Source organism: Xenia sp. Carnegie-2017, unplaced genomic scaffold, assembly GCF_021976095.1.
Source record: "Xenia sp. Carnegie-2017 unplaced genomic scaffold, XeniaSp_v1 HiC_scaffold_21, whole genome shotgun sequence".
NCBI lineage: Eukaryota > Metazoa > Cnidaria > Anthozoa > Malacalcyonacea > Xeniidae > Xenia > Xenia sp. Carnegie-2017.
In genome coordinates, this window is record NW_025813484.1 from 3,979,922 (window position 1) to 4,006,605 (window position 26,684).

Consider the following 26,684-nt stretch of genomic DNA (forward strand, 5'->3'; position numbering starts at 1 on the left):
GTATCGAAGCTCGTCAACCAAGTTGATTGGTTAGACCAATGGTTGGTACTTTGACACCAGGGGTAACCATACAGACAAAAATAGATCACCCTAAAGACCAATGATTAGGGCTCCCTCGACCTATTCGCGGGCGACGAAATAAACACTGATCACCATGGACATCCCAAAATGGGATAAGAAACAAACCAACACTATCATAAATAGTTCTTGGCATCATGCGAAGTATTAGGTAAAACTTTCTTCATTGAAATGGTATGCTTAGCGAGTTGGTTCAAACTTATCATCGTTCATGTAAGTACAAAGCGCAAGCAAACGCTTATTGACATTTTCGTTTGATGTATCATCTTTTCTAAGTATTCTCTATGACTCGAACCTCACCGTCCTCACTCAACTCCTCAAGGCGGGAAGAAGCCGTTCTTCTTCGAAGCTTGCTTCGCGTAATTTCAAGTACGAAGTAGATATTTCTTGTATGTTCCCTAATAGCTCTTACTAACCTTCTAGTTTGTCTCAACTTCCATATTGGCAGGTTTATGTGACCAAAAGGTTGTTTTCGTTAGTCCTGGATGAACTATATTTTGACAAACACACAATCAAAGTTTGGAAAACTTTAAACAACTTTTCATGGCACTTCAAAAATGAAATGATTTTACTCAGCCATATTTTTACTAAGTTGTTTGACTGGACTGACTTCCTTAGATCCTTTCATATATAATATATATATATAAGTTTGAAAATTGGTAATCCAGGCATTTAATACATAAAGAATGAAAGTTTCTCCGGATTGTTTTAAAAATTATTTTATTGAGGTTTCGACTCGTTGCTTCAAGCCTTCATCAGAATGAGGAAATTACTATTTATTACATTACACTCTAATAATATTAACACCAATCATTTTCACAATACACCAAAACCCATGGCAATGCATTCCACTCCATCCAATCACATTAAATAAACCTGCTAATCTAATTTGACGCTCTAAGCATCTACAAGCTAAAAGCACATGTAAATAGTAATTTCCTCATTCTGATGAAGGCTCGAAGCAACAAGACAAAAGCTCAAATTATTATCATATAAATATATACAAGTTTCATTGTAGAAGTCATTAGTATCATGTGATAGACACCAAGATAAAGTGTTGAACCTTCTCATTCCTGTCAAAGAATTAAACTTTTTTTTAAAAATTTTGTCTTGTATGTAATGTACTTGTTAATGGATTTGGCAAACTCTTTTCTAGTATATAATGTGTACGTCACTTTTAAGAGAATTGTTGAAAAATTGTCGATCACTTTTAACTATTCCAGGTACCAAAAACTGTCTATTAATTTCTCATCATTTCAGCTGTAACTCTGGTATTTTTTGTTCGGGATGATGGCAATCTTTCAAAGGTATAGCCAGGGGAAACATGGGGGCAACTGCTTCCACTTTTTCTTCATAACAATTTGAAATCAACAGCGATTTAAGTTTCTTTTTTTTGCATGTCCTAAGTGATTTCACCCACCCCCAACCCCACCTCCATTTTCATAAATCCTACCTATTCTTCCAGTATTTGTAGCACACATCTACTGACTTGCATGAAAATATCAATTTCATTCATTAATTTGCATGACTTTGGAGGAAGAGTTTTGTAAATGACAACATGTGATGTTTTTTGTCATCTAATTTTTTTGATTTAGTACAGTGCTATAGAAGACACCAGTGCAGTGATGTTGAGCACTGATGGCTGAGCATACGACATTGAAGATGTGCATGTAGCTAACTGATTTGGAGTTCCATATGGCTCAACTAAATCTAGAAGCAGAGAACTTGGGACTTCGTGAAACCCTTCAAGAATTACACACGACACTTTCTGACGAGAAGAATTGCGAGTTGAATTTAAGACGAGAGCACATCGTTGAAGTGAAGCAAATAAGAGAAGAAGAGCGCAAACGCTGTCAGGTTGTATTGAGTGAAGCTCGACGCAAATTTTATAAGGAAAAGCAAGAAGAACTCAACGAGCTTAAAGATCGTCTCGTTAAGGAGAAAGAAAAAGAAATTGCGGCTGCAGTGAAGCGAAAAGATGAAGAGTCGAAAAAACGCGAGTCGGACTGGAATCGCGATCAAGAGAATTTGCTTCAAAAACTTCGTTTTCAGATTACCAACGAGGTATTCGTTTTGTTTCATTAGGAAAGTAAATTACAGGGTGTATCAAAATAACGGAAGCAACGAAATTGACGTATCGTGATAGTTTCAATGCCTATCACCAGCTATGCTAAGCCTTCGGGTGCATAAAGTATTGTCAACCATTTGACTAGATTACATATCGTTGTTACTCGCTCTCGAAAGCTTTTCTACGCCTGAGATAGCTTCAAATTGCAACAGAAAAAAAAGGCGTGGTGATAATGCACCTATGGGATTAGCGTACTGATCGGGGCATTTTAATTTAACTATAAATTAATTTTATATGTATAATTTTAATAATTAACAATAATTTTAGATGATAATATTCAATTTTATAGCTACACTCTGTATGACGAAAATTTATTTCCAGAAGAGTTGCTACTCGGGGCTGACTGACCAACTACTCACCCCGTTGTTATGCCACTGGCACTCTGGAAAACATCACTGTGTTCATGTTTATCCATATAGACGAAAGATGAAGTTGAGAAAATGTTCAGGAAACAGGTGACGAAATTGGAGGTCTGCATAGAAGATTTGAAAGAAGAAAAGAGGAAGGTCGAAGAAAGATGTAAAATTGCGGAGGATGCGGATAAGAAAAAGATGATCGAACTACGGAGAGCGCATGCGCAGCACGAACAGGAAATACTTAGGCAGAGGCGACTATCTTGGAAGGATGCCCGAAAGCAGGTGACGAAATGTTTTTAGATCGCACGCACTGAATTATGGTGTTCGTTGTAGCTACATTGAAAAAATGTTTACTTCTACAATAAATATATTGCAGCCGCAGTTCATACGTTCGGTCATTATATATCTTCCTCGTTTCATTAATGTCATTGTACCATTTCTCCATTCTTCATTTACATAATCCTTACCAATCTTTAAGACAGTACGCACACCTTCGTCAAATTTTAAACGATAAATTTGATAGATGGTGACACTGGTGATGATGATATTGGTAGTAATTATGGTATTGATTTTAATGCTAATAATGATGGTAATCATTACTATGGTGATATGGTAGTAAATATGATAATGATGATAATGGTGGTAATATTAATTGTTAGGATAATTATGATAATGGGGATAATGGTGGTAATGGTAGTTATTATGATAATGGTGATAATGATGTAATGGTGATAATGGTAGTTATGATAATTATGATAATGGTGATAATGATGATAATGGTGGTAATGGTAGTTGTTAGAATGATTATGATACTGTTGATAATCATAATGGTAAAAATGACGTCGATGATGATAAAGCTGCAAATCAAATTGAGCGTTGGGTAAAATAAATCAATCACAACTCGACTCAATGACTTAAAACAACTTTATAACAACGAGGTTGGTCGCGTTTTTAAAAAGAACGAATTCTTTACAAATCGAACTGCGTCAAACATAAAATGTCCATTTATCCAAGAACGTGCTCTTGTGGTGATGACATCAATGATGCTGGTAATAATTTCCTTGTTTTACAGATGACAGAAATCCGTCAGTTGACAAACATCATTCATCATCTTGAAAAAAAGCTTGGCATCGAATCATGTAACTATATTCGATCGCAACTTGAGAAAGACTCTCTGAAAGACAAACTGGATCAAATAAGTAGAGACGACATTTCTGGACGAAAAAGTTCTAACGTGGTGGTGGATTCTTCGGAATCGTCGATTAAAACTGTAAGAAATAATTTGAAATAGAAATGATTAGTGGTGTAATATTGAATGCTTCTAGGTGATGTACGTAGTGTTGTATGAGATGAAATAACTACTTTATTAGGTCGGCTATCCGTCATTTCAACAAATCCAGCAGCAGAAAATTGCTGTTGAAAAACTCGAGAAAACTATAAAGGTAAAGTGTATTTCATTGCTTTCTTTTACATGTCATTAAAGCGACAAAACTGTGCTATGTCATTTTATGTTTTACTGTCACCATTCCTACTTTGCAAATAACTTTAATATGAAGTTAAGAGATCCTTAAAATACAAGTTGAATGAACAAGAACCTGCGTGTTTTTAACTACAGCCATGGTTATAGTAGTCTCGCTTGGTAAATTTTCTGTTGGTTTTCGGGTTTTTGCTTCATTGATTATTTGCTGCAAATCTTCACAACATCGATAGCAATTTTTGCCTTATAGCAATTTTTACCGTATAGCAATTTTTACCGTATAGCAATTTTTACCGTATAGCAATTTTTACTCTATAGCAATTTTTACCGTATAGCAATTTTTACCGTTCGCACAAGATCAATTAAGCGAGTGAAAATATTTGGAAAAAACTTTTCTCCTGGTTTGAAGTGTTTGGTTGTGTCTGATGCTAGGTGTTTAGTTTTGTTTGATGTGTGGTTATGGGTTGTGTCTGATGTAAAAATTTCCCTTGGTTTAATGCGCTATGTAAATGCAAAACGTTTTAGGGTAAAGACAGAAGGATCGAGATATTGAAGCAGAAATTGTATAAAAGTCCAAAGTTTGCTAGTTTCCATGTGAGTAATTTTTTCCAACGTCATTCTAGCTATACATGTTGCCATCGCCTTTTTTTTTATTACATGACTTTCATTTATGTTGTTTAGAGTTCAATGGATGACATTCATCTTTATGAAGGTTATGACGAACGAGAAGATTGTATTTCGCCTGTATTCAGTGCATGCAGCTCAAGCAGCAGTGTAATGAAGCACCTTATGCAATCATTTCAGACGCTATTTGTACACACATTACACTGTTTGTACCCCAATCTCCTCGATCTTCTTTTCACAGTCGATTATCGAAGAAACAATCGAAGAAAGTCAAGATGTCGAATTACTTTCTCGTCTTCACAAAGAAATTCTTCAACTACAGAAAGTGAACTCTTTTCTTCAGCAAGAAAACGACGACCGCAGAAAAGAAATTGTCGCAGTAAGTTGACACATAAGCACAAAAAGTATTTATTAAGAATTGATTATTGTTTGAGTTACGCTGTGTTGTGTTTTTTTCAGGGAAAAGGAAAAGTAGAAAATGATCTGTTTGAAGCTCAACGACAAATCGACGAACTAAACAAGGTTAATTACAGCTCAACGTTTTCTTTAAGAGCAGCTATGAAACGAGAGTTGAGGCCCTGATTATTTTTTATTCGTCCTCAAAGGAACTTGTTGAAAGTCACGATCGTAATGAATTGCTGGAGTTTCAACTTCAGGAATTGATCCAGGAAAACTTCCTTTGTCAAGAAAATAGGGTGAAACTCAACGTTCCCACTATATGTGTTGACTATCAAGTATGTTTTGTGAAAACTTTTCATGTTTATTGTTGGTTAAAATGGTTGTACACAACAGATAACGCTATATGTTGACTATGAAGTATGTTTTGTGAAAACTGTTCATGTTTATTGTTGGTTAAAGTTCTACGTGAAAAGCTGCTATGCAACGAACTATTGATGATATATTTTTAATTTTACGTAAAGAAGGGCATTAAACCAAAGAATTCGACCGATTATCATTTTACATTAATCTTACAACGCGCCTTGGTGTTACAACTCCCTAATCTATCCATACGGGATACACACTTCAGTCGCTAAAGTTACACAGTGATTAACATGTTTGTAGATGTAGATCGTCCAGATTGGTATAGTCCTGAGAAGGACTCTTTTTGTTGTTGTTGACTGACAAATGTTTTGACACGGAAGATGACTGCCGCTAAGGTTGTCAAAACGTCAGTCAACAACAACAAAAAGAGTCTTTCTCAGGTCTATACCAACCTGGACGATCTACATCTACAAACATGTAACGATACTGCCGGGTTCAAACCATTTACTTTATTTACAGTGATTAACAATAAATGCGTTTGATGCATTGATTTTTTGACGAGTAACACATATCTATTGTTGCCCACGATTTTTCTCTTCTATGTCATCAGAACAAATCTAGTTGTTTTTACGAAATAAAAGATGTTTACTATGTTGCACAGGCTTATGCAAACCGAGGAGACCTTTGGGAAAACTCGAGAGCAGATCAGTGCAAGCCTGTGACCGAAGGTCGATAGTTTGCACCTGCTCGAGAGTGCACAAAACTGATTGATTGTTATGATTGATTTGATTGGTTGAGCTCAGATGTGTTTTGCACTGGCTAATGCAAACACAACTCTAGACCAATCAGCGCACGCGTTTCTTTGTGTTTATTTTATAATTTTTGTTGAATATACTTCAGTTCTCTGATGAAGAGTTGATGTGTTCCACCGAAGATGTGAAAGCAAGCTTGGAGAAGCTTCAGAACGAAAAGGTTTTTTTACGAGACATTGTTATTCAACATGAAACGAAACGAACTTCGAAGTTACTCGTCTTTCAAAGTGAACATTTAAGTTAGCTACTTGGAACAAAACGGGAAAAAATTCTTTTGATATTTTCACTTTATTCCGAAGTCATTGTCAAACCAACTAAGTATTCACGAGCATGCCAGGATATGTTCGATGGTCGGAAAGTGACGTCACTAACGTTATGAAGGGAAATGCGACTTTAGAAAAAAGACAGGTTCTTCTGAAGCTCTAGGACCTTAAATGAGTGTTGGCATTTTGTAATTGATTTGAAGTACTCTGTCAACTTGACGTAAACCATCTCAATGGCAGAGATAACGACGTCGACCCTCACAGATAATTTTCTCACGAAGAATGAATTGTAAACTGTTCAGTTTTAAGCAGAAACATTTGTCAACAGTTAGTTGGTTTGACGACGACTCAAAAGACGGAAAATCACAAGAATTTCATCACGATCTTAATATTCACGACTTATATCTTAATGCGAGTATCTATGAAGATTTTTTCCTCGTTTTATATCTGATTAAATTATCTGTTGAAAAATGATGGTGACTTAACTTATGTCATAGTTCTTTGATAAACTGGATTATTTATCTTGATTTTAGCTTTCAGCAATTTATTATAGAGTTAGGTTATTGCTGTCATTTACTATGGCACATGCGCTCTTCAAAGCAGTTGTTGATATTTGTCAAAATCCTTTCTGTAGAAACCAATGCTATCGCGAAACGAGCAGCTTGCTCTCGCACGAACACAACGTTTGCTGCTAAAGATGTCGAATCAGGTGTCGATTACACGATTCTGTTACTAATTCGCCATGACTGTTTTTCTCTGAAAGAATATTTCTATTTCATTTGCAGGAGTTATCTTTCATGGAATATGTTAAAGACGACTTGAATGCAAACGAAGATTTCCCTTATGTCGATAGATTAAACTCTCCCATCAAAGATGACAATGTTTGTTTTGAGTTAGTAAGCGATGATGCCAATAAAATCGACGTAGACGCGCAAAGCATTGTAAACACAGCTGACTATTCAAGACAAAATGAAGTACACATTGCGAACAACGAAAGAGAACCGTCAATTTTTGCAGCAACGGAAAAATTCAACTCGGCAATACAGTGCAATATTTTATGTCTCCGTGAAGATTTTATAGAAACTTCCACGGAGTTTGACGGCGCTCGTTTTAAAAAGGTACCGTGCTGTAGTGATATCGCTGTCCAGACTGAAGTCGATCTTGCACGTGACGTTAAGATAAGTGATGACGTCAGTAGGAATTTGGTAGATGATGACGTCATCGAGAAGCATGACGGCGCTCGTTTCAAAAAGGTACCGTGCTGTAGTGATATCGCTGTCCAGACTGAAATCGATCTCGCTCGTGACGTTAAGACAAGTGATGACGTCAGTAGGAATTTGGTAGATGATGACGTCATCGAGAAGCATGACGGCGAGGCTAGTGAAAAGAGTTTGATCGGTGGTAACTGGAAAGATTTGGTCATTGAATCTGGTGAAAATGGCGAACTTTTAGACTGTCTTGTGTACGTGAAGGAAGGTGTTTTAACAATTATTGGAGAGAATTATCGAAAATGCTGTTCGGAAATCACTTCAATGGATGTTTTCAACAATAGCAAGAAAGAGGATTTTTCTCATAAGAGAACGACCGAAAATAAAATGAATGATGGCCAGGATTCACCACGTAACCAATGCTTGTGTAAGGACATTGCCACACAATGCGAGTTCGCCGAAGTCCTTTCGTTTGACGGACTCATATCGGGTTTTTCCGGGGATCTTCGGGAGGACGATGACGATTGCGAGGATTCAGCACGTGACCAATGCTTGTGTAAGGACATTGCCATACAATGCGAGTTCGCCGAAGTCCTTTCGTTTGACGGACTCGTATCGGGTCTTTCCGGGGATCTTCGGGAGGACGATGACGAATCGTTGATCAAGGAGGTGATGGCATTGGCGAAGGAATGCAGTCAAAACGATTTATTGATCAATCAACATTTCTACGAAGTTGTGAAACAACAAGAAATATTGACACCTTTACAAGAAACACTTGGTAGTGAAGATATTTTTTTCTCCTCTTCACCAGATCTTCCATGCTCGTACTCACGTGCATTCATGACTCTTGCAGGACGAGATTTTTCAAGAGACACAAAGGATATGCAAACGCAATGCGAGTTACATGAAGTATTGCAAAGAGAAGATAAGTGCATTGAATGTGCGATCGTGGATGACGTTTTAATCAAGGTGAAGTGCATTTCATATCCATTTCAGATCGAAATCTATTTCAGATGTTTATATACACACGCGTGGTACGAGCGGGAAATTTGTTTTTTGAATTTTCAACTAAAGTATAACTTTTGACTTATAACTTTTAACCCCAACCCTTTTTTGTTGGAATGCTCCTTATTTGGTGCATTGAATAACAGTTAAATCGTGAAACTTTCCTGCTGACGCCATCTTGAATTTAAATACGCTAATGTAAGTCTATCACTAATTCCAACCATATGACTACTTCGAAGCCTTTCTGGCTTAATATACGACCACAAACAAAGTGGGAGCTATTTCCTTTAAGCAACGGGTGCAACGGGCTTTAAACTGCCCGGTAACACGATAACAACTAACATTTCAATAGTCTTCAAAATTACTGCGCATGCGTATATGTAGCGAAAGACTGAGGATGAGGTGCTTCAGTGGATCTGAAATGGAAGTTTCATTTGCATCTGCTGCAACTGAATTTACGAAAAATATGTTTAATGAATTTAGGTTATCAAGCAATGTTATGCTTCAACCAGTTATATCCTATCAATAAAACCTCCAAATTTGTAAAACAACGAAGCTGTGGCAACGATTTGTGTACCTGTTCAGTAACTGCTATACACCTGTTCATACCTGTTTGTTTACTATGCTGCCGAAGTATTCAACGCTACTTTCAAAATTTATGTTTGTTGAGCGTTGCCGGATTATTTGTCTTGAAAGTTTAGCATTTGGAATCTTTTTGACGTGCAAGCGTTGATTTTAAATGTTTTTGGCCGTAAGTCTGTATTTCTTCATCTGTCGTAGAGGAGTGTTTTTTCCTGTGGATTTTTTTTCGGATAATTGATCGAGAATATTTTTTTCTAAGTCAGTCTTCATCATCGATGATGTTTTTTGATTATTTTTTTGTTAGAAAGATTCAACGACTAATGAAAGAGATGTTGGAAATGTCGAGGCTTCTTCCTCACTTGTCGTGTTGCGTCAAGCGAATGTGAACAATGAAATGGAGGGTGGCGATAATCTTTCTTTTGACGGTAGTAACATGAGTGAAAGTCGAAATGTTGCGTTCGTGAATCAAAGCTCGAAGGAAGGAACTTTAGCAGCTTCTGGTGAAACATTAGAAGCGGAGGGTGATGAAGCGAGAAAGATTCAACAAAGTTCCTCAACGGTTAAAACTGAATCGGAAACTCTTCAACATGCTGACATCGGAGGGAATGGTATCGAATGTGTACACGGTGATATTGTTGCTGACTCTCAGGGAATTGGTACTCAATCTGCATGTAGTGAGCAGGTTGGGGAGATGCTGAAGAACGAAGCCGAGTCTAGTTGCAATGATTGTGTTGTAGTCAATGGAAATAATTTTTCCGAAGTTCAAGGCAGTGATGCAGAATTTGCATTTACTGATGGGATTGCAGAGGCGCAGTTCACTGACACTGACACAGCAACTACAGTGACACCTTCAACATTCACTGACACAGCAACTACAGTGACACCTTCAACATTCACTGACACAGCAACTACAGTGACACCTTCAACATTCACTGACACAGCAACTACAGTGACACCTTCAACATTCACTGACACAACAACTACAGTGACACCTTCAACATTCACTGACACAGCAACTACAGTGACACCTTCAACATTCACTGACACAGCAACTACAGTGACACCTTCAACATTCACTGACACAGCAACTACAGTGACACCTTCAACATTCACTGACACAGCAACTACAGTGACACCTTCAACATTCACCGACACAGCAACTACAGTGACACCTTCAACATTCAAGGACACAGCAACTACAATGACACCTTCATCATTCACTGACACTGACACAGCAACTACAGTGACATCTTCAACATTCACTGATACAGCAACTACAGTGACACCTTCATCATTCACTGACACTGACACAGCAACTACAGTGACATCTTCAACATTCACTGACACAGCAACTACAGTGACACCTTCAACATTCACTGACACAGCAACTACAGTGACACCTTCAACATTCACTGACACAGCAACTACAGTGACACCTTCAACATTCACTGACACTGACACAGCAACTACAGTGACACCTTCAACATTCACTGACACAGCAACTACAATGATACCTTCAACATTCACTGACACTGACACAGCAACTACAATGACACCTTCAACAATTCCTGCATCTCCTACGATTACAAATAACTTTGGTGAAGTCTTTAAAACAATTTTGACCGACGAAGTTGATGCAATCTTTGAAAGCGACGATTCTTCGCATTCAAACACTTCTCCAGAGTCACAGCATGAGGTTGTAAAGCGTGAAAGCATTCCAGATTCCAAATATCGTCAACCTCCTCCCGTATTACCCAAACCAAAATACTTCACACGTAGTGTGACAATTGGTGCACCCCCCTTGCGTAAAACACCAAGTTCCTTGGCTGCGCAGAAAGACATAGTTGATGGTTGTTTCCCACCGGAGGGGCTGGTCTCCAAACGTGCTAGTGAATTCAATCATGGTGAGATCGATATACTGAAAGAAAAGATTGTTTATCTTGAGAGACAGATAAAGGTAAAAAAATGCACAACGCTGTTAGCATGAATCTTTTCAGGCTTACCACCTAGTTGATTATTTACCAATTTCGACAGTTTAAAATACGAATGATACATTCTTCTCCTTTTACTCTTAAATTCTCATATTGAAAACTGTTCTGTGTTATTGTGCTTCTCAAAATCACCACACCAAAACGTCAATAAACATGGTTTGGTTTCGATAAAGAAGATTTAAATGTCTTTTTTTTTCCAACTGTGGTGACGTGAAACGAAGGCGGAGTGTTCGCTTGATTTCTCTTCGTCTTTTGCACTCGGTCATTCACCATTGATTGCAGCAGATATGAACTTGGAAATCTTTTTTGATTTCCTGTTGCAACTAGTCAACCATTCTTGTCAGTTCGCTGTCATCCTGTGCGTGAGATTTTTTCTGAGTATGCACCTGATTATCGCAAAACGTACTGTTCTCTAGATGATTATTTGTCATCTAAAAAATACAAATGCTATAATTTTTGCGTCCGTCCAACATACTCAATCACTGGGAATTCAAACGCAGAAACTTAGTCGAAAGAATTATCGTTGCTTTTAGTTACAATCTCAAAGCGTTTCAATAAAAATACTTTATTTAATTTCAGAACAAAGACAGTCTCTTGGAGACAGTCAAGGTAAGATGGACATTATGAAGCATTTATAGCTGTTATGATCAATTATTGTGATTGATTAATTAATTATTACGATTAATTAACTATTATGATTGATTGAATTTTCTTGTATTTCTAATTTTTTTTTCAGGCTGAGACCACGGAGATTGAAACAAACGCATATGTAAGTATAACGTCGTTACCGTCTACAGTGAAATCTCTTTTGAAATTCGACCACTGCTATATTTTTATGCATTATAGATAAAAAAGAAGGAAGACGATATTAAAATGATGGCAAGTTCCTCTTTCCGGACCTGCACGATATGAGGGTTGTTGATTATTTCCATTTTTATTTTTTCTAGGACGAAACGATTCGTTTTCTCAAAGTCGAGGTATATAAATTGCCATTGTGAACGGATATTAGTTTGCTAAGTACATGCATACATAAATTTCATACAAACACGCTGACTTCGTCAACTTTCGCTAATTTCCAAGAGGGGTGCATGGAATAAAAACTTACAATAAATATGAAAAGTAAATGAAAGTACATAAAAGCTGTTTACTAAACACTTCTTGTGCATAATACTATTTTAGGACATAGTGAATATAAGAATAAGTTTGTTTCCAATGTAGAGCTGTTATTTCTTTTTATAACATGCAAGCTCGTTTATGCCTATCAATGTGAGCTGCAATTTTTGCTTGACAAGAATAAAGGGATCTACTCTCTCCGACTTCATTGGGAAGTGAGCTCCAAATGAGCGCTCCATTATACGAAAAACTTTTTTTAAATTATTGTCTTACGTTTTGTTTGTGTAGAACAAAAAGCGAGAGAATGAGGCGATCGCCAAGGTACATACGTGGAGGTTTCTGTGAAAGAATATTCCAATCCTTTGTTGTTCTTCTTGGCTCACGAACGTTAATGACGTCATTCTTTTCTTTTGTGTAGATTGACGAGTTGATTAGATGTAATGGCGAGGTGATGCGTCAATTGTTGAAATTGTACGTCGTAACATTGAGTTTGAAATGAAAATGTCCAATTATTGTAGTTGGAACAGTTGCACTTTAATCTTGAAAATGTCATAAATCAACGGGATTTCTTGATGCAGAAAGTCAGCTCTACCGAGGTTTGTTTTATTCCTAATTGCATCATAAACAGTTATAAAATAAAAACAATACAACGCATGCGTTGATTGGTCTATAGCTGTGTTTGTATTGGCCAGTGCAAACCGTTCTTATATAAATCAATCAAATCAATGAAAGATGTTGGCGAGAACTCTCGAGCCAGGTGCAAATCCTTAAAGTGCCTATATCACCCTCAGGGTAATTATCCATTTAGATACAGCCGACCATTTTTAAGAACATTTGAAATATACTTTATAACACGAAAATTTGATCTTCCTTGACTTTGTGGGCGTCAAAGTTGGCTTTTTTCGTGTTTGACCGTGAGATGCTGTGACTGGGTCTAGTTCACCGGACGTGACGTATATTGGAGAACACGCTGCTTTTTAAAGCTGTAGAATTACAGTGTGATTCAATAACGAAGTGTACAATATAAAACGGTCAAACATGAAAAAAGCCAACTTTGAAGCCCAAAGAGTCAAGGATTATAAAACATATTTCAAATAATCTTAAAATTGTCAACTCTATCTGAATAGTTAATTACCTTGAAGGTAATGTGAGCACTTTAACCTTCGGTCTAGGGCTTGCACTTATTTGCTCTTGAGTTTTCCTGAAAATCTTCTCGGTTTGCGTACGCCTGTGCAAACACAGTAACCATCTTTTATTTCTTAATTGTTTTCTATACAATATTGATTATTTCTTGTAGGATTGTATGAAGCAACTAAAATCCCTGGAAGAAAGGCACGGTGAACTGAAATGCGACTATGATTCTCTTACGATGGAAAACACTCAACTTAAGGAGCAGGTATTGAAAATTCTGCGATCATTCCGCGAATACCTTATGGGAAATTCTCTGAAATCGAGCCTGCGCGACAACAATTCGAAGCAACCTGTATGAAGTGTTATACAATGTCATTATGTCTGTTTCAGTTTAAATCAGGATTATTGAATGTAGTATTTCACGTATTTTTCATTACTTTGCCATATCGATGTTCACTAATTGTAAAGTTGGTAAAAAAAAGGATTATTGAATGTAGCATTTCACATATTTCTCATTACTTTGCCATATCGATGTTCACCAAGTGTGAAGTTGGTAAAAAAGAATTATTGAATGTAGTATTTCACATATTTTTCATTACTTTTCCATAACGATGTTCATCAAATGTGAAGTTGGTAAAAAAATGCCTTAGCAGGAAACATTGATTTTTGTGTGTCTCTCACTCCTTTGCCTTTGTATCTCTCGGAGAAAGACAGCGTGAAAAACTTTAACAGCATTTGTTTTTAGATAAAGTCACCCTAAGATATAATAAATATCTCGTACTTTTAAAAGTCTTGATTATTGTCTGTACTTGGAGCCGGGAATGACTACAAAATCACAACGTAAATGTCACACACGTAACGGGAGAGTCGCCCCATGATATTAAAATTCCTTTTTCTTCAGCTTTCGAGGCTCGAGAGAGCTGACAAAGAGTTTGTTGTGTTGGAGAGAACTATCTCAAATTTACAGGTACGTTATGTGGCTTAGGGGCAAGAGAAACAATGTTGATTTTGTGAGAGTTGTTGATTTTATTATACAGAACAAGCTTAACGAGTTAGAAGAAGTAAGACAAGACAGAGATAAGGTTCGCGAGGAATTGAAGGAGCTGCAAACTGAGAATAATGAAATTACCGAAAAACTTAAGAAACTTGAAGCTGAGAAAAGAGATTTTTCGATGAACAATTTACTTTCGCAGCAAGAAAAAGGGAATTTACAAGCGAAAAATTGCCAGTTGCTGAAGACAAACGATAATTTAAGAAACAAGGTCTGTTGAAGTATAATGTTTGTACATGAAAAGAGCATAGCTGGTTTTTTTTAATCAACGTATAACTGATAATCAAGTATAATCTTTGTAGTTGAGCATGACTGTGTATCTTTAATCAATGTATAACTAATCAATGTATAACTAATCAATGTATAACTAATCAATGTATAATTAATCAATGTATAACTAATCAATGTGTAATTAATCAATGTATAATTAATCAATGTATAATTAATCAATGTATAACTAATTAATGTATAACTAATCAATGTTTAACTAATCAATGTATAACTAATCAATGTATAACTAATCAATGTGAAACTAATCAATGTATAACTAATCAATGTGTAACTAATCAATGTATAGCTAATCAATATATAGCTAATCAATGTATAACTAATCAATGTATAACTAATCAATGTATAACTAATCAATGTATAACTAATCAATGTATAACTAATCAATGTATGACTAATCAATGTATGACTAATCAATGTGTTTCCTTCTTGTCAGGTATCAGATTTGGATAAAGAAGTTCGCGACTTGCAAGGACGAACATTTAATGTTGAGAAAAACAGGGACGAGGCTAACTCTCAACTGAGAAAGTGTGAAATGGAAAAAATAGAATTGAGACAACGATTGCACGAGGTTTGCAGTTTCCATGACTACAATGAAATATTCGCCACATCAATATTGCTGTTCTTATGTCCTGTTGCAGTTGTTGCAATGGAAGGCTAACACGAAACTGGATGAAAGCAAGTCGCGAGATTTTCATCCCGATCTTCGTTTCCTACACGAACAGTTCAAAAAAATCGAACGTGAACGAGAAGACTTGTCTTATGAACTCGGTGATTGCTTGAAAGAGAGAAATGAGTTGGCGTCGAAAAGTGCTCTTTTGGTTAAATTGTCGAAGTACGAATGATTTCATATTTGTCATGTATAATTGTTTTTAATCGTCTTTCGTTAGTAATTTTGGTCACTTGCAGTTAGAAACGATGAAAAGATTGCGGTATTTTTGCTTATGATTCAAATGACAGTTTTACATCAATTTTGAGATCTTATATTTTGTTGTTCTTGTTCAAATTGTTCTCACTCGTTCTTCTCACTCGTTCTTCTCAATCGTTCTTCTCTCTCGTTCGTTCTTCGTTCTTCGTTCTCGCTCGTTCTTCTCACTCGTTCTTTCACTCGTTTTCTCAATCTTTTCCGCTCTTTCACTCGTTCTTCTGTTCTCATCTTCTCGTTCTCTCACTCGTTTCGTTCGTTCTTTCACTCGTTCTTTCTTCTCCTGCGTGGATTTTCATCTTTCATGATTTTCTCGGATCCTCGATTTTCTCACTCGGATCATCATCTTTGATGATTTATTCCGATGATTCGATTTCTCGATTCGATTTTGATGATTTTTCGCTGATGAATGATTCTCCCGATTCTACGATTTTCATTTTCTCATTCATGATCATCTTTCTCGTTCTTCGATTCGATTCCATTCTTTTCACCGATGAATCGATTTTCTCGATTTCCATCTGATGAATCATCTCCATTTCTTCTCGATTTTCGCGATTTCTCCATTTCTCATTTTCTTTCCTCATTTCTTTTCAGTTTATTCTCATGAGCGGATTTTCTCTCACGATTCATGATGATTCTTCGATTTAATTTCTTCTCCTTCTGACTTTTCACTCATTTCTCATTTATTTTCACGATGACGCGATTTCTCATTTTCTTCATTTTCTCGCACTCGATGATTTTCACTCGGACTCCGATTTCTCACGATTTTCCTGATCTCATTTTCATTTCTCACGATCTCACTCGATTTCGATTTCTCATTTTCTCTCATGATACGATCTTCTCTCGTTTTCTTCAAGCGATTTCGATCGATTTTCATCGTTCTTCTCCCGATTCGTTTATTTCTTTCATTCGTTCCTCACTCGTTCTTTTCACTCGTTCTTCTCACTCGTTTCTCTCGTCTTCTCACTCTTTCGCTCGTTCTTCTCACTCGTTCTTTCACTCGTTCTTCTCACTCGTTCTTCTCGTTCTTCTCACTCGTTCTTCTCACTCGTTCTTCTCACTCGTTCTTCTCACTCGCTCTTCTCACTCGTTCTTCTCAATCGTTCTTCTCACTCGTTCTTCTCACTCAAAACAGATTTCCTGCCTTTTTATCCTTACGTAATTCTTTCAGTGAAAACAAGATGTTGGAGGAAAAGTTATACAGCTTCAAGTTAAAGGTAACTATTAAACAGTTTATGTTGACGCCAATGCACTTTCTTGCATGTCAAGAATGATAACACAGTATCCTTGCCTTCATAGATCGCTGAACTCACAGGACAAAAAGAGGATGCCGAAGTACAACTACCTACTTTGAAGGTCTTGCGATTTTCATCCAACCAATATCGTGCTCATAATGCTTCGTAATATGCGATATCGATGTCTAATTTCAGGCCAAATTAGCGCTTCTGAAGCAGTCATGCAGAGAAAAGGATGAACAAATGGATAAATTCAAACGACAAATTCGTGTTTTGAAATTTTCCATTGCAAGCTTTGAAAAAGTCGATCTCTCAAATCGCTCTCACAATATGTCTCGACATTTTCCAGATACGAATAATAACGTAGGTTTGACGTTAAAGAACGTGTGTCAACCAAGATGTATTGCGCGTTAATCACAAGAAGACGGCCATTTTGTGGGTCACGAAAATGGCGGATTTGTCATTGTAGTTCATACAACTTAGATAAACGATAGTAATAATTACCGACTTTTCACAGGCTTATGCAAACATAGGAGACGTTTGCGAGAACCCGAGGCTTGCACAAGCCTGTAGTAACATAAATTTTCAATTTTCCAGATAAATTAGACGACGTAGTGACGACAGTGAATTCAGTGTGCGCATGCTCAATAAGCAGCGATGTAAACACAAATAAAAACGCGCAATGCATCTTAGTTGATACAAATTCTTTAAGTACTCTCATGGAAATCTTTGTTATGTTTACTTTTATTCATCTTTATGACAGGTAGCATCACGTGATTGCAACGTTAAACAGTGCGTGGTCTTATTCGATTATGATCCGCAACGTTTGAGCAGCACAGGTCACCCAGAAAGTGAGCTGAAAGTGAAGAAAGGTGACGTCGTTACCGTATTGGGTGATCTCGATGTTAATGGTTATTACATGGGCGAGTTGAACGGGAAGAGAGGACTGGTGTCGAGTTTGTACGTCGAAGATATGAACGATTGGAAGATAAGAAAAGCGGTTTGTTTTATGCGCCGAATAATGTGACCTTTTATGCCGAAGAAAACAAGTCACGATTAAATTCCTCAAATGAAGTTTCTCACATTTCTATGGTCACCTTCTTGACTTTCGAATGCAACAATGTGTTGTTTTTATATTGAAGGCACCAGTTTTTAAGTAATGGCGAACACCTCGTTAAATATTGGAGAGGGGATCGTCCCCCAAGGCACGAGATTTCTCAGAACTTCCCAACTGAAACAAAAACGTTCAACGCGTATGCTTGAACTTATTTAGCACACAATTCAATAAAATAAACATTTACGTTATGTGGTTGTGATTTGTGGTATCTGGTGGAGGATTTTTTGTCTTTTTATACTATAGGGGGAGGGACTGCGTAGGCTCTCCTAACCTCCCTCTTTTCCGCCACTGTCCCTAAGAATTGATTTTTTTTTATGTTTTTTATTCAGTCTTGAATACTGACCGTTATTTGCGAGTTGTGGGAGATCACTGACTTTTTTCACCTTCTTCGTGTCCTATGTTGAACGGCGTAGATGATCTCGATCGCTTCATTTCCTCATGGCGCATCAAATGATAACGTATCTCTTTTTGTACTTCTTGTAGAAAGAAAAAATGAACAACATGGAAACGAGTTACGACAATTTCCGACTTAAGCCGACATCAGACCGAATGTATAAGAACGGTTTCAATAAACGGTCGTTCGTTCCATTACAAGATCACAATCCATTTACATTAAGTACGTCGAACAACGCAGACCCGGACTTGTCGTTGACCAAAGGGGAATTGGTGACAGTCGTTGGAGACGTGAATACCGATCGATCCTTTACAATAGAAAAAAAAGGTCAGCTTGAAGAGATAACGTTATTTTACAGGATATTTTGTTACTTTTTGCCAACAATGTATTTTATTATTAGTAGATTAGTAACCATTCCTCGCAAATCTTGTGAAGCCAAGCCAAAATGTATAATTCAAACTCTTATATTCTTCTATTATTTAGAACTGCTTCCGAAAGATGAAGTGATGAGATCATTCGATAAAACATTCCACTCCTTAGGTACGGAAAATTAGTAGGCATAACATTGAACATGACTGTTGGTAGGGACATTATAGTAGGTATAACATTACCTTTGAACTTTTGTGTTGTCAATCGTGTAAAAAGCTACTGTTATAGCTCGGAGAAAACGATTTCGATAATCTTGTCTTCCACGATTTTCATTACCAAGGTTTACCTTCAGCGCCCAGTAATCTTCATGTGATACGTTGTGTAAATGAGGACTGTTTATTGGTTGGCTGGATCGCGCCATATCTTGATGAATTTGGAAGGAACGGCGGACATAAGATCGAAGGATACAATGTAATGATTTTATTTGAAAAACTATAGCACAGCAAAGATTTGTTTTTATGACAATTCGTTTTCTTTTACGGTAGATTATTGTAAATGGAGTGAACAAACTAGATGTTGAAAGTCCTTTTATGGCTAAGGTAGTACGGGGGGAGTCATATTGGTTTGGGGGGGCGCTCCTCAATAAATTTGGACGCTGAATCACTTCAGTGTTGATTCGAAACACAAACTATTTTACTTTACGAAACACAAGTTATTTTCTTTAGTTGTGCTCCTTGTTTACGATAAGTGATAAAACACACTCCAAAAAAACATTTTGTAAACTCAAGATTCGAGTTATAACAGCAAGAGACAAGATTTAAAGCAATATTTTGCCTTGTACGTTGGCTGCTATGTACATTAGCTTGATGATGACTTTGAAATAAAGTCGAAATATTGCTTTAAATCTTGTCTCTTGCCGTTATGACTCGAATCTTGAGTTTACAAGATGATGTTTTTTGGAGTGTTTTTTTCTTTTATTATTTGAAATTATCGGGGGTGGAAAAGGATTTGGTTTACTTTGTACTAGGATTTGGTTTACATCTAGGATTTGTGCTAGGATTTGGTTTACTTGGAAAAGGATTTGTTTTACCATTCTCTGTGTACTTTTTACTGAACGTTTGTCAGCTATGTTAGAGCTTGGGGCCTTGTAACTCCGAGTCCTCTTTCCAAATAACGAAAACGTAACTTACGCCCCGTGATATTTTCAACAACTTTTAATTTTTTCGCTCTAATATTCTGTACTTTACTTAAAAAGGCCCTTATTGAAAATCTCGATTTGACTCGTCCGCTGGAGATCGCTATTCGAACGGTGGCTGAAAATGGATTTTTTTCGGAAAAAAGTGTAACGCACTTTAACGAGTCAGCAGCGTCGGTAGGTCGACTGGTAAAATGAAGTAAAATTTCTTCAATATCAAATTTATTAATATCTTTGTTCTCTTTGTTGTACTTTAGGACGGAACAACAGTTATTATTGATGTATGTTGTTCATCAAGGCATTTTTCAACTGTATAACTGCTGAGAAATTTACCCCAATATGTCCATCAGTTTGCACTAGCGGTGATTTACTTTGATTACCTGTCAAAACCACCGTTATTGTCAATGTGAAAGATTCGGTTTTCATTATTAGTTGTAACTTAACGGTTTTGGGAATTTTTTCCTTAAAATATATAGCTAGCTGTATCACAGACTACTTTAAATCACCCCTACTAGTCAAAATTACCCTCACTAGTCAAAGTTATCCCCAAAAGTCAAACTTACCCCTACTAGTCAAAATTCCTTAAAAGTGGCTGCGTTCTGTTGGAAATATTAAAACCTTCCATTATCAATAATTATTTTTCTGTATAATTATCAAGAATGTTTCGCAACTGAACGCTCCATATCGGACGGTATGTCAATCATTTACGACAATTTTGTCCAATTTCTATATTTTCAATTGAGAAATAGATCATGTTTACCGTCTTTGCACAGGCTTATGCAAACCTAGGAGACGTTTGGGAGAACTCGAGGTTTGCAGAAGCCAGTGGTAACATGAATTTTTGATTTTTTTCTTTGACATGTATAAATGAGTAATTTGCAAATTCTCTTTCATTTATTTAATTGATTGAGCTTGCTCAGACTAAAGCAAACTCGGCTATAGACCAATCACCGCACGCGTTGATTTAATTGATTGAGCTTGCACAGGCTAAAGCAAACTCAGCTATAGACCAATCAGCACACGCGTTGATTTAATTGATTGAGCTTGCACAGGCTAAAGCAAACTCAACTATAGACCAATCAGCGCACGCGTTGATTTAATTGATTGAGCTTGCACAGGCTAATGCAAACTCAGCTATAGACCAATCAGCGCACGTATTGTTTTCATTTTATAATTGCCATTGCTCGTCACTTTAGTTCGTCGCTCTGTTCAGTTATGCTCCAATGAAAAGTTCACCCAATCCCGACCCAAGCCTTGAATTAGGATTTCAAGAGGGAGACATTGTTCGCATTTTGGACACAACCAGACCCGATGGATATTTTGTCGGAGAGGTGATAAAGGGAGTGGCAATTACAGGGGGGTGGAAGTGGGGAGCCTGAGGGTTGAGATTGGCCGCTGTCCAACGTGTTTACTTTGTTATTTAATTTCATGTTTCATTCATTAGATAAACGGTAAAAGGGGCTTGGTTCCCTCAAATTTTATTGAAGAAATTGCGACGGTACGAAGACAGGTAATTTTTTTGAGGATTTTCAATGCCATTATGTCATCTTTTGTTTAAGAATTAAGATAGATCGACAGAAAAATAGTAACAATGCGGCGAAACGACGTTCCCCTATAACTCAACTGACCGCCATTTTTTCCGCCTCTTGTTGCAAATCGTTTCCGTAAAATACTTGACGAGTAAGCATTTCACTAATCAATTGTTCACCTGTTAGTAGAAATACATGTCTAATTTTGTGTGCATAAATCGAAAAGATCCCAAAAACAAAATTTCTCTTCATTGAGTGAGAAATGGTATTCCATTGAAGATATTTCCATTACTAAAATTTCTATTCCATCTATGTAACTAAATGAAAAAGAATGTACTTTTAGTTTCTTTTAAACCGTTTTTGTTGCTTTATATGTTCTAGTTTTATTTTGACATTGTTCTCTAACAAATGGCTCTATTCCCTGGTTTTAGCAGTTAAAATTCATCAAGTCCAAAATAGCCATTGATGGATTTAAAATTGCAAATACTTTCGCTTTTTCTCATGAAGAAATGCCAAACATGTTTTGAAAACTAGCTACACGCGAATGGACTTGTGCGTTTAACATTTCATTCTAATTACGTTGTGGACTTTTAAAACTTGTCGGATATGTTTTAGGATGAAAATAGATCGATTGATATTGACAATACGATCGCGAAGCGCCTTGATTTATTGAACGGTACCAATAGCAAGGTACGTTTTCTTTAATTTTTGTCAAATAACGTAACAGGATATGTACGAAGAAAATGTTGAAATGGCACGAAAAAATTAGCGATCTAAAAACTGCAAACTGAAAGATTGAGTATGGGACCCATGACCTCCATGGTATGGTATCAATCAAGCTTCCTCCTAAATCCTTTGCATGAACAGCGATTTTTATGATTTTTTCTATGGACCCCGTAGATGATAGCTTTTCTTATTTCATTTTTCAGTTATCTAATGAATCTTTCACTGGGCCACGTGGGGTTCAATTTGCTAACGAAAAAGATTTTCGTCGCGTATCGTCAGGTTAGGAAAAATCAATGAGATTCTTGTTTAGGAGAAATCACATACATTTCACAAATTCCATAAGGTTTTTATGCACAAATAACAAAAAAAAAACGAACTATTTTATTGCAATATATGTATATAATTTATTTGTCAATAAACTACTTTACACAAAACACAGAAGTTTACTATACTTCAGTCATTCTTTGCTTTTGTTCACATTAAATATATTGAGGTTATCTGCGCATCAGCCGAACGTGTTCTATAAAATGTAGTTAAATCAAACTTCTCGTCTTGTTGGGCGCTTAGTAATCTTTTAACTTGACGTTTTGCAGTTCGTCGACAACTTTCATCGAGTCGTTCTCTAAATTGGTCAAATGGTGACGAGTCCTTATGGCTTGCCTTTAGGGGAGTTTTTGTTCGATAATTCCTAAATTTAAAATCAGGGAACATTTCTTTCCTTTTCGTAGTCAAGGTTGCTAACTTTTGATGGACTTGGCTATCGTTTCTTGCCCAGTTATTTTTTACTGTTTTAGTGCCGAAATTTTTTCGTCCGTTATTAGCATAATGAGCGCAGATTTCTTGACGAATACTATTTGACTTGTTTCGCTGTACGTGCTGGTCGTTCTGTTGTGCTTTTGATATTTTCGGAGAACAAGTTTCTTTATGACGCGTCTTGCCTCTTTCAAGCAAACCGAAATGACGACCAAACTCAACAAAATTGGAATCCGCAACAATTTTCCTCAATTCAAGCTGTTTCTGCAGTATATTATGTTGACGATGCCTCATCACGGAGACCTCGAAATTGTGAAAGTTTTCGTACGTTCGCTTGCATTTCTCGATTCTTTCAAGTTCGATGTTAAGTAAAATTTCGTATTTATGATTGGCTTTCAGGACGGCGGCTTCTTTGTCCTTTTGTTTCATTTCTTCTTCAATGCTGACCATGTTTCATGTAAATTCCTTTCGTCTGGCTTAAGTTTTTTTACGATAATCTGAGACGAACTAAGCAACAGCAGAGCTTGATCAGTTACACATGTTTAAACAATGGCATACAAGGTCATATTGTCAGTCGGGTATTCACATCGTTCAATCGGCAAGTTTCGTACGGATTTTCCGACTGGTTATCCAAGCAAGTACCCTCCACTGTATTTATGTATTCTTCACACAACCGTTGCCTAGGTTGACATAGATTTCGTGCTTGCGAGTAGCGACACGAAAGTAGGAAAAATGTATGCTTCATGTCACTGTCATCAAAGTCAATAACAATAGAAATTTGATCTTGCAACATCATCCTGTGACGAAGGGGAAATAGGTCGTAATAATAACTTGCCTTTATGTCAAAATTCCCATGCATTCGTTCGTAAATTTTTCAAGTATTTACAAATACCACATCTTGATTAGATTATATGTATAGAATAAGACTAGTTCAAAGTGCCAAAATAGTGGCATGACACATGGGGCATTTATTTTGCACTTTTAGCCATTTCTTCAGACAAATATTGTGAAAGTAATGATTACAAGGTGTCACTCGTGCAGTTTTAAGTTCCTCAAGACATATCGGACAGACATCCTGAAGCGAATCAATTTCTTCACGACTTGCTTCTGGCAGTGCATTCAACTTCTGGTAAACACTATGCCTTTTACGCAAACTCTGCCAACCTTCTCTTGCCGGCTGCCAAATATTCACATATATGTGAAGAAGTGCCATGGCAATCTGAAAAATGGTCCATTCCAATGTGAAATCGCATAAACGATAACAGAGGACTCCGGCAATGACAACAAATTCAAATGCACGACATCCTCCGTTAATATAGTAGACGCAATCATCAAGTTCCTCCCAAACACCTTGATACAAGGAATCGTAGCAGTACAACAAGTACAGTACAAGAGCAGCAAATATTTGAGCAATGGTTATAATGTTTGGTGTCATGAAAGGTATTCGGTCCTTCATTTCATACACATTAAAAGCTAGATAAAATGCTGCAATCAAAAGGAAGAATACGAAAAGCAAGATTCGTAGATGCTTCTTCACACTTGATGCTGGCAATGAGCCCAGAGCAAGTAAAACTGGTTCAACAACTTCGAACATTGACCGGATCAAGGCAGCAAGAATTAAATAGAATATCAATTCCAAAAGGTACATTTTCCTGCTTGGCTCGCAACTCGCCACGCCTGTATATAATGCCAAAAAGAAAAAACCGCAAGCTTCTCTCACTCCGGATGGTGAAGAAGATTCTTCGACAGCCAAATTATCTTCATGGAAAAAATGTTTAACATGCGTTAAAAGGAAGTTGCATATTTTATAAATGATGAAGCACATGCTTAACATGGTTAGCAATGATGTACAACTGTGTGCAACAGAGTTAAAAATCAAAACTGATGCCGACATTGAATAAAATGAAAATAGATGTTGGAGAATCAAGTTGATGGAAAAGGCAATTGCCCAAAACATGGATAATGTGTCCGCTATATATAACCTTCGCCAATGAAATAAAAAGAATATGGTCCAGCCATACATACGGCACAACCATTTGGCAACATGGAACGATTTCCATATATAATGCACAACACTCTTTATCATTGACTCCATGGCTTGTAATGTGAGATATGAAGATATAAACACGAAGAATGAAAGCCACAATGGAGTATTGTCCGCATCCCATAACCGATGAATAAAAATTGGAGCTGTGGAGAAACCAAATATGATTGGTTTATTTGTGTGGAGTCCTTTAGAGTATAAGATGACCGAGGCGATGTAGAAGAGCCAAGATCCGGTTACTACGGGAAAAACAACAAACATCTCCCAAAATGTTAATCCAGTTTGGCGGTTTGCTAAAGACATTCCAAAATCAATCGTATTATATAAGTTGAGGTATAATATTAGAGTCATATCAATGATAAACAGCAAGTAATGGTAAACAGCAATAAGTTGTTCTTGATGAAGCAGGAAACACCACAAAGAAAACATGATCCCTATAAAAAGAGAAAATCATAATTAATTACCTTGACATAGATTTTGTACGTTTGAGTTATAAAAAAGCCTGGTCCTGACTAAACTGGTCGAAAGCCATGTCCAACAGGTAGTAATTTTTTTAGTAAAATCTTAATGAGAACTGTTGATTTTGAAAGCACTTTATACTCGTTGTAGGACTTCGATGAAATTTTCTACTGCTTTCGTGATAAAACATAATAAATACTCGAGTTCTTTAGACATCTACACAATAAATGATCTGTGTGCTATGTAACTTCCAAAAATCATGACCAGCCGACAATTTGAAGAAATATAGTATAAAGCAAATTCCGAAAACGCAAGACATCCTTAGATTGCAAAATATGCATCAAAACAAGACGAGATGTGAACTGTAAATTTTCGACTTTATTTCAAAGTCATATTCAGACAGAATGAGGATGATTTTCTGTCTGCGGATGACTTTGAAATAAAGTCGAAAATTTACAGTTCACTTCTCGTCTTGTTTTGATGCATATTTTGCAATCTCAAGATGTCTTGTTTCTTCGGAATTTGCTTTATATTATGTAACTTCTTTACGCGCATCTTTATATGTATAAATACGAACGAATTAATCCCCATCTTACCAGTAACTTGAAATAATCGACCATAATAAAAGTAAAAGTTGAATGTATCATTTTCAACAGTCAGAAAGATCTCCAATAATATAACAAACGGCAGCCTAGACACTATTTCTAAGTCTTTCATTTTCGTTTACACTTTAAGCACATGCGTTGTCTGAGTCTATGTATGTTCAAAATATAAAGTCGCTCTTGTTGGCGACGTTTCTTGTACGTGCTATTATGTACGTTATGGCGTGTCTTCGTCTTCCGACGTTCAGCCAATCGACATGCACCGCAAAAATGTGTGACGAAATTGTTGTTCTTGATAACAGAAATGATATCCGGACGAAGATGATTAGATGTGGCCAATTATTGCTTAAAATTTTTCTTGCAAAGTTTTCTAGAAATACGTAGAATTTTTTTCTGCTTTTCTGCGTAAGGAAAACCAAACACAACGATCGAATTTATTTTGCTCCCCTCCCCTCCCCTCCCGTGCA

General features: G+C 36.7%; 2 protein-coding genes across 9 annotated transcripts; one reads left to right on the top strand and one right to left on the bottom strand.

Moving 5' to 3' along the window:
- The first annotated feature begins 162 nt into the window (after positions 1 to 162).
- Positions 163 to 22,795, top strand: LOC124444902. 8 transcript variants are annotated; one of them, XM_046995586.1, is made up of 44 exons: positions 169 to 291; positions 1,339 to 1,385; positions 1,674 to 2,142; positions 2,626 to 2,844; positions 3,635 to 3,832; positions 3,933 to 4,004; positions 4,565 to 4,633; positions 4,721 to 4,813; positions 4,905 to 5,042; positions 5,123 to 5,185; positions 5,269 to 5,397; positions 6,326 to 6,397; positions 7,135 to 7,209; positions 7,286 to 7,618; positions 7,754 to 8,486; positions 8,562 to 8,677; positions 9,600 to 11,252; positions 11,866 to 11,895; positions 12,023 to 12,055; positions 12,133 to 12,165; positions 12,234 to 12,263; positions 12,688 to 12,720; positions 12,818 to 12,847; positions 12,918 to 12,995; positions 13,697 to 13,795; positions 14,432 to 14,497; positions 14,568 to 14,792; positions 15,306 to 15,440; positions 15,511 to 15,704; positions 16,966 to 17,011; positions 17,094 to 17,150; positions 17,225 to 17,392; positions 17,793 to 18,029; positions 18,630 to 18,867; positions 19,024 to 19,080; positions 19,250 to 19,380; positions 19,455 to 19,508; positions 20,165 to 20,281; positions 20,362 to 20,385; positions 20,763 to 20,795; positions 21,301 to 21,435; positions 21,549 to 21,614; positions 22,249 to 22,323; positions 22,563 to 22,795. In XM_046995586.1, the coding sequence occupies exons 3-44, from the start codon at positions 1,774 to 1,776 to the stop codon at positions 22,641 to 22,643; spliced, it is 6,837 nt and encodes a 2,278-aa protein (XP_046851542.1). In that variant the 5' UTR covers positions 169 to 291; positions 1,339 to 1,385; positions 1,674 to 1,773; the 3' UTR covers positions 22,644 to 22,795. The 8 variants fall into 8 exon arrangements, with proteins under 8 accessions (XP_046851538.1, XP_046851542.1, XP_046851541.1 ...); XM_046995585.1 differs by having other exon boundaries at positions 1,674 to 1,935; positions 2,017 to 2,142; positions 7,286 to 8,486; XM_046995579.1 differs by having other exon boundaries at positions 7,286 to 8,486.
- LOC124444904 (RING finger protein 145-like) lies at positions 22,739 to 26,649 on the bottom strand. The gene is made up of 2 exons (XM_046995587.1): positions 26,212 to 26,649; positions 22,739 to 25,590 (listed from the first exon to the last, which is right to left on the bottom strand). The coding sequence occupies exons 1-2, from the start codon at positions 26,330 to 26,332 to the stop codon at positions 24,044 to 24,046; spliced, it is 1,668 nt and encodes a 555-aa protein (XP_046851543.1). The 5' UTR covers positions 26,333 to 26,649; the 3' UTR covers positions 22,739 to 24,043.
- Between the last annotated feature and the right edge of the window lie 35 nt (positions 26,650 to 26,684).

Excerpts from the sequence above, each read along its gene's own strand:
- LOC124444902 (XM_046995582.1), top strand. The coding sequence starts at position 1,774 with ATGGCTCAACTAAATCTAGAAGCAGAGAACTTGGGACTTCGTGAAACC. Across the intron at positions 8,487-8,561 it reads ACCTTTACAAGAAACACTTG|GACGAGATTTTTCAAGAGAC; the intron begins GTAGTGAAGATA and ends TGACTCTTGCAG. Across the intron at positions 20,282-20,361 it reads TTAACGAGTCAGCAGCGTCG|GACGGAACAACAGTTATTAT; the intron begins GTAGGTCGACTG and ends GTTGTACTTTAG.
- LOC124444904 (XM_046995587.1), bottom strand. The coding sequence starts at position 26,332 with ATGAAAGACTTAGAAATAGTGTCTAGGCTGCCGTTTGTTATATTATTG. Across the intron at positions 25,591-26,211 it reads TCGATTATTTCAAGTTACTG|GGATCATGTTTTCTTTGTGG; the intron begins GTAAGATGGGGA and ends CTCTTTTTATAG.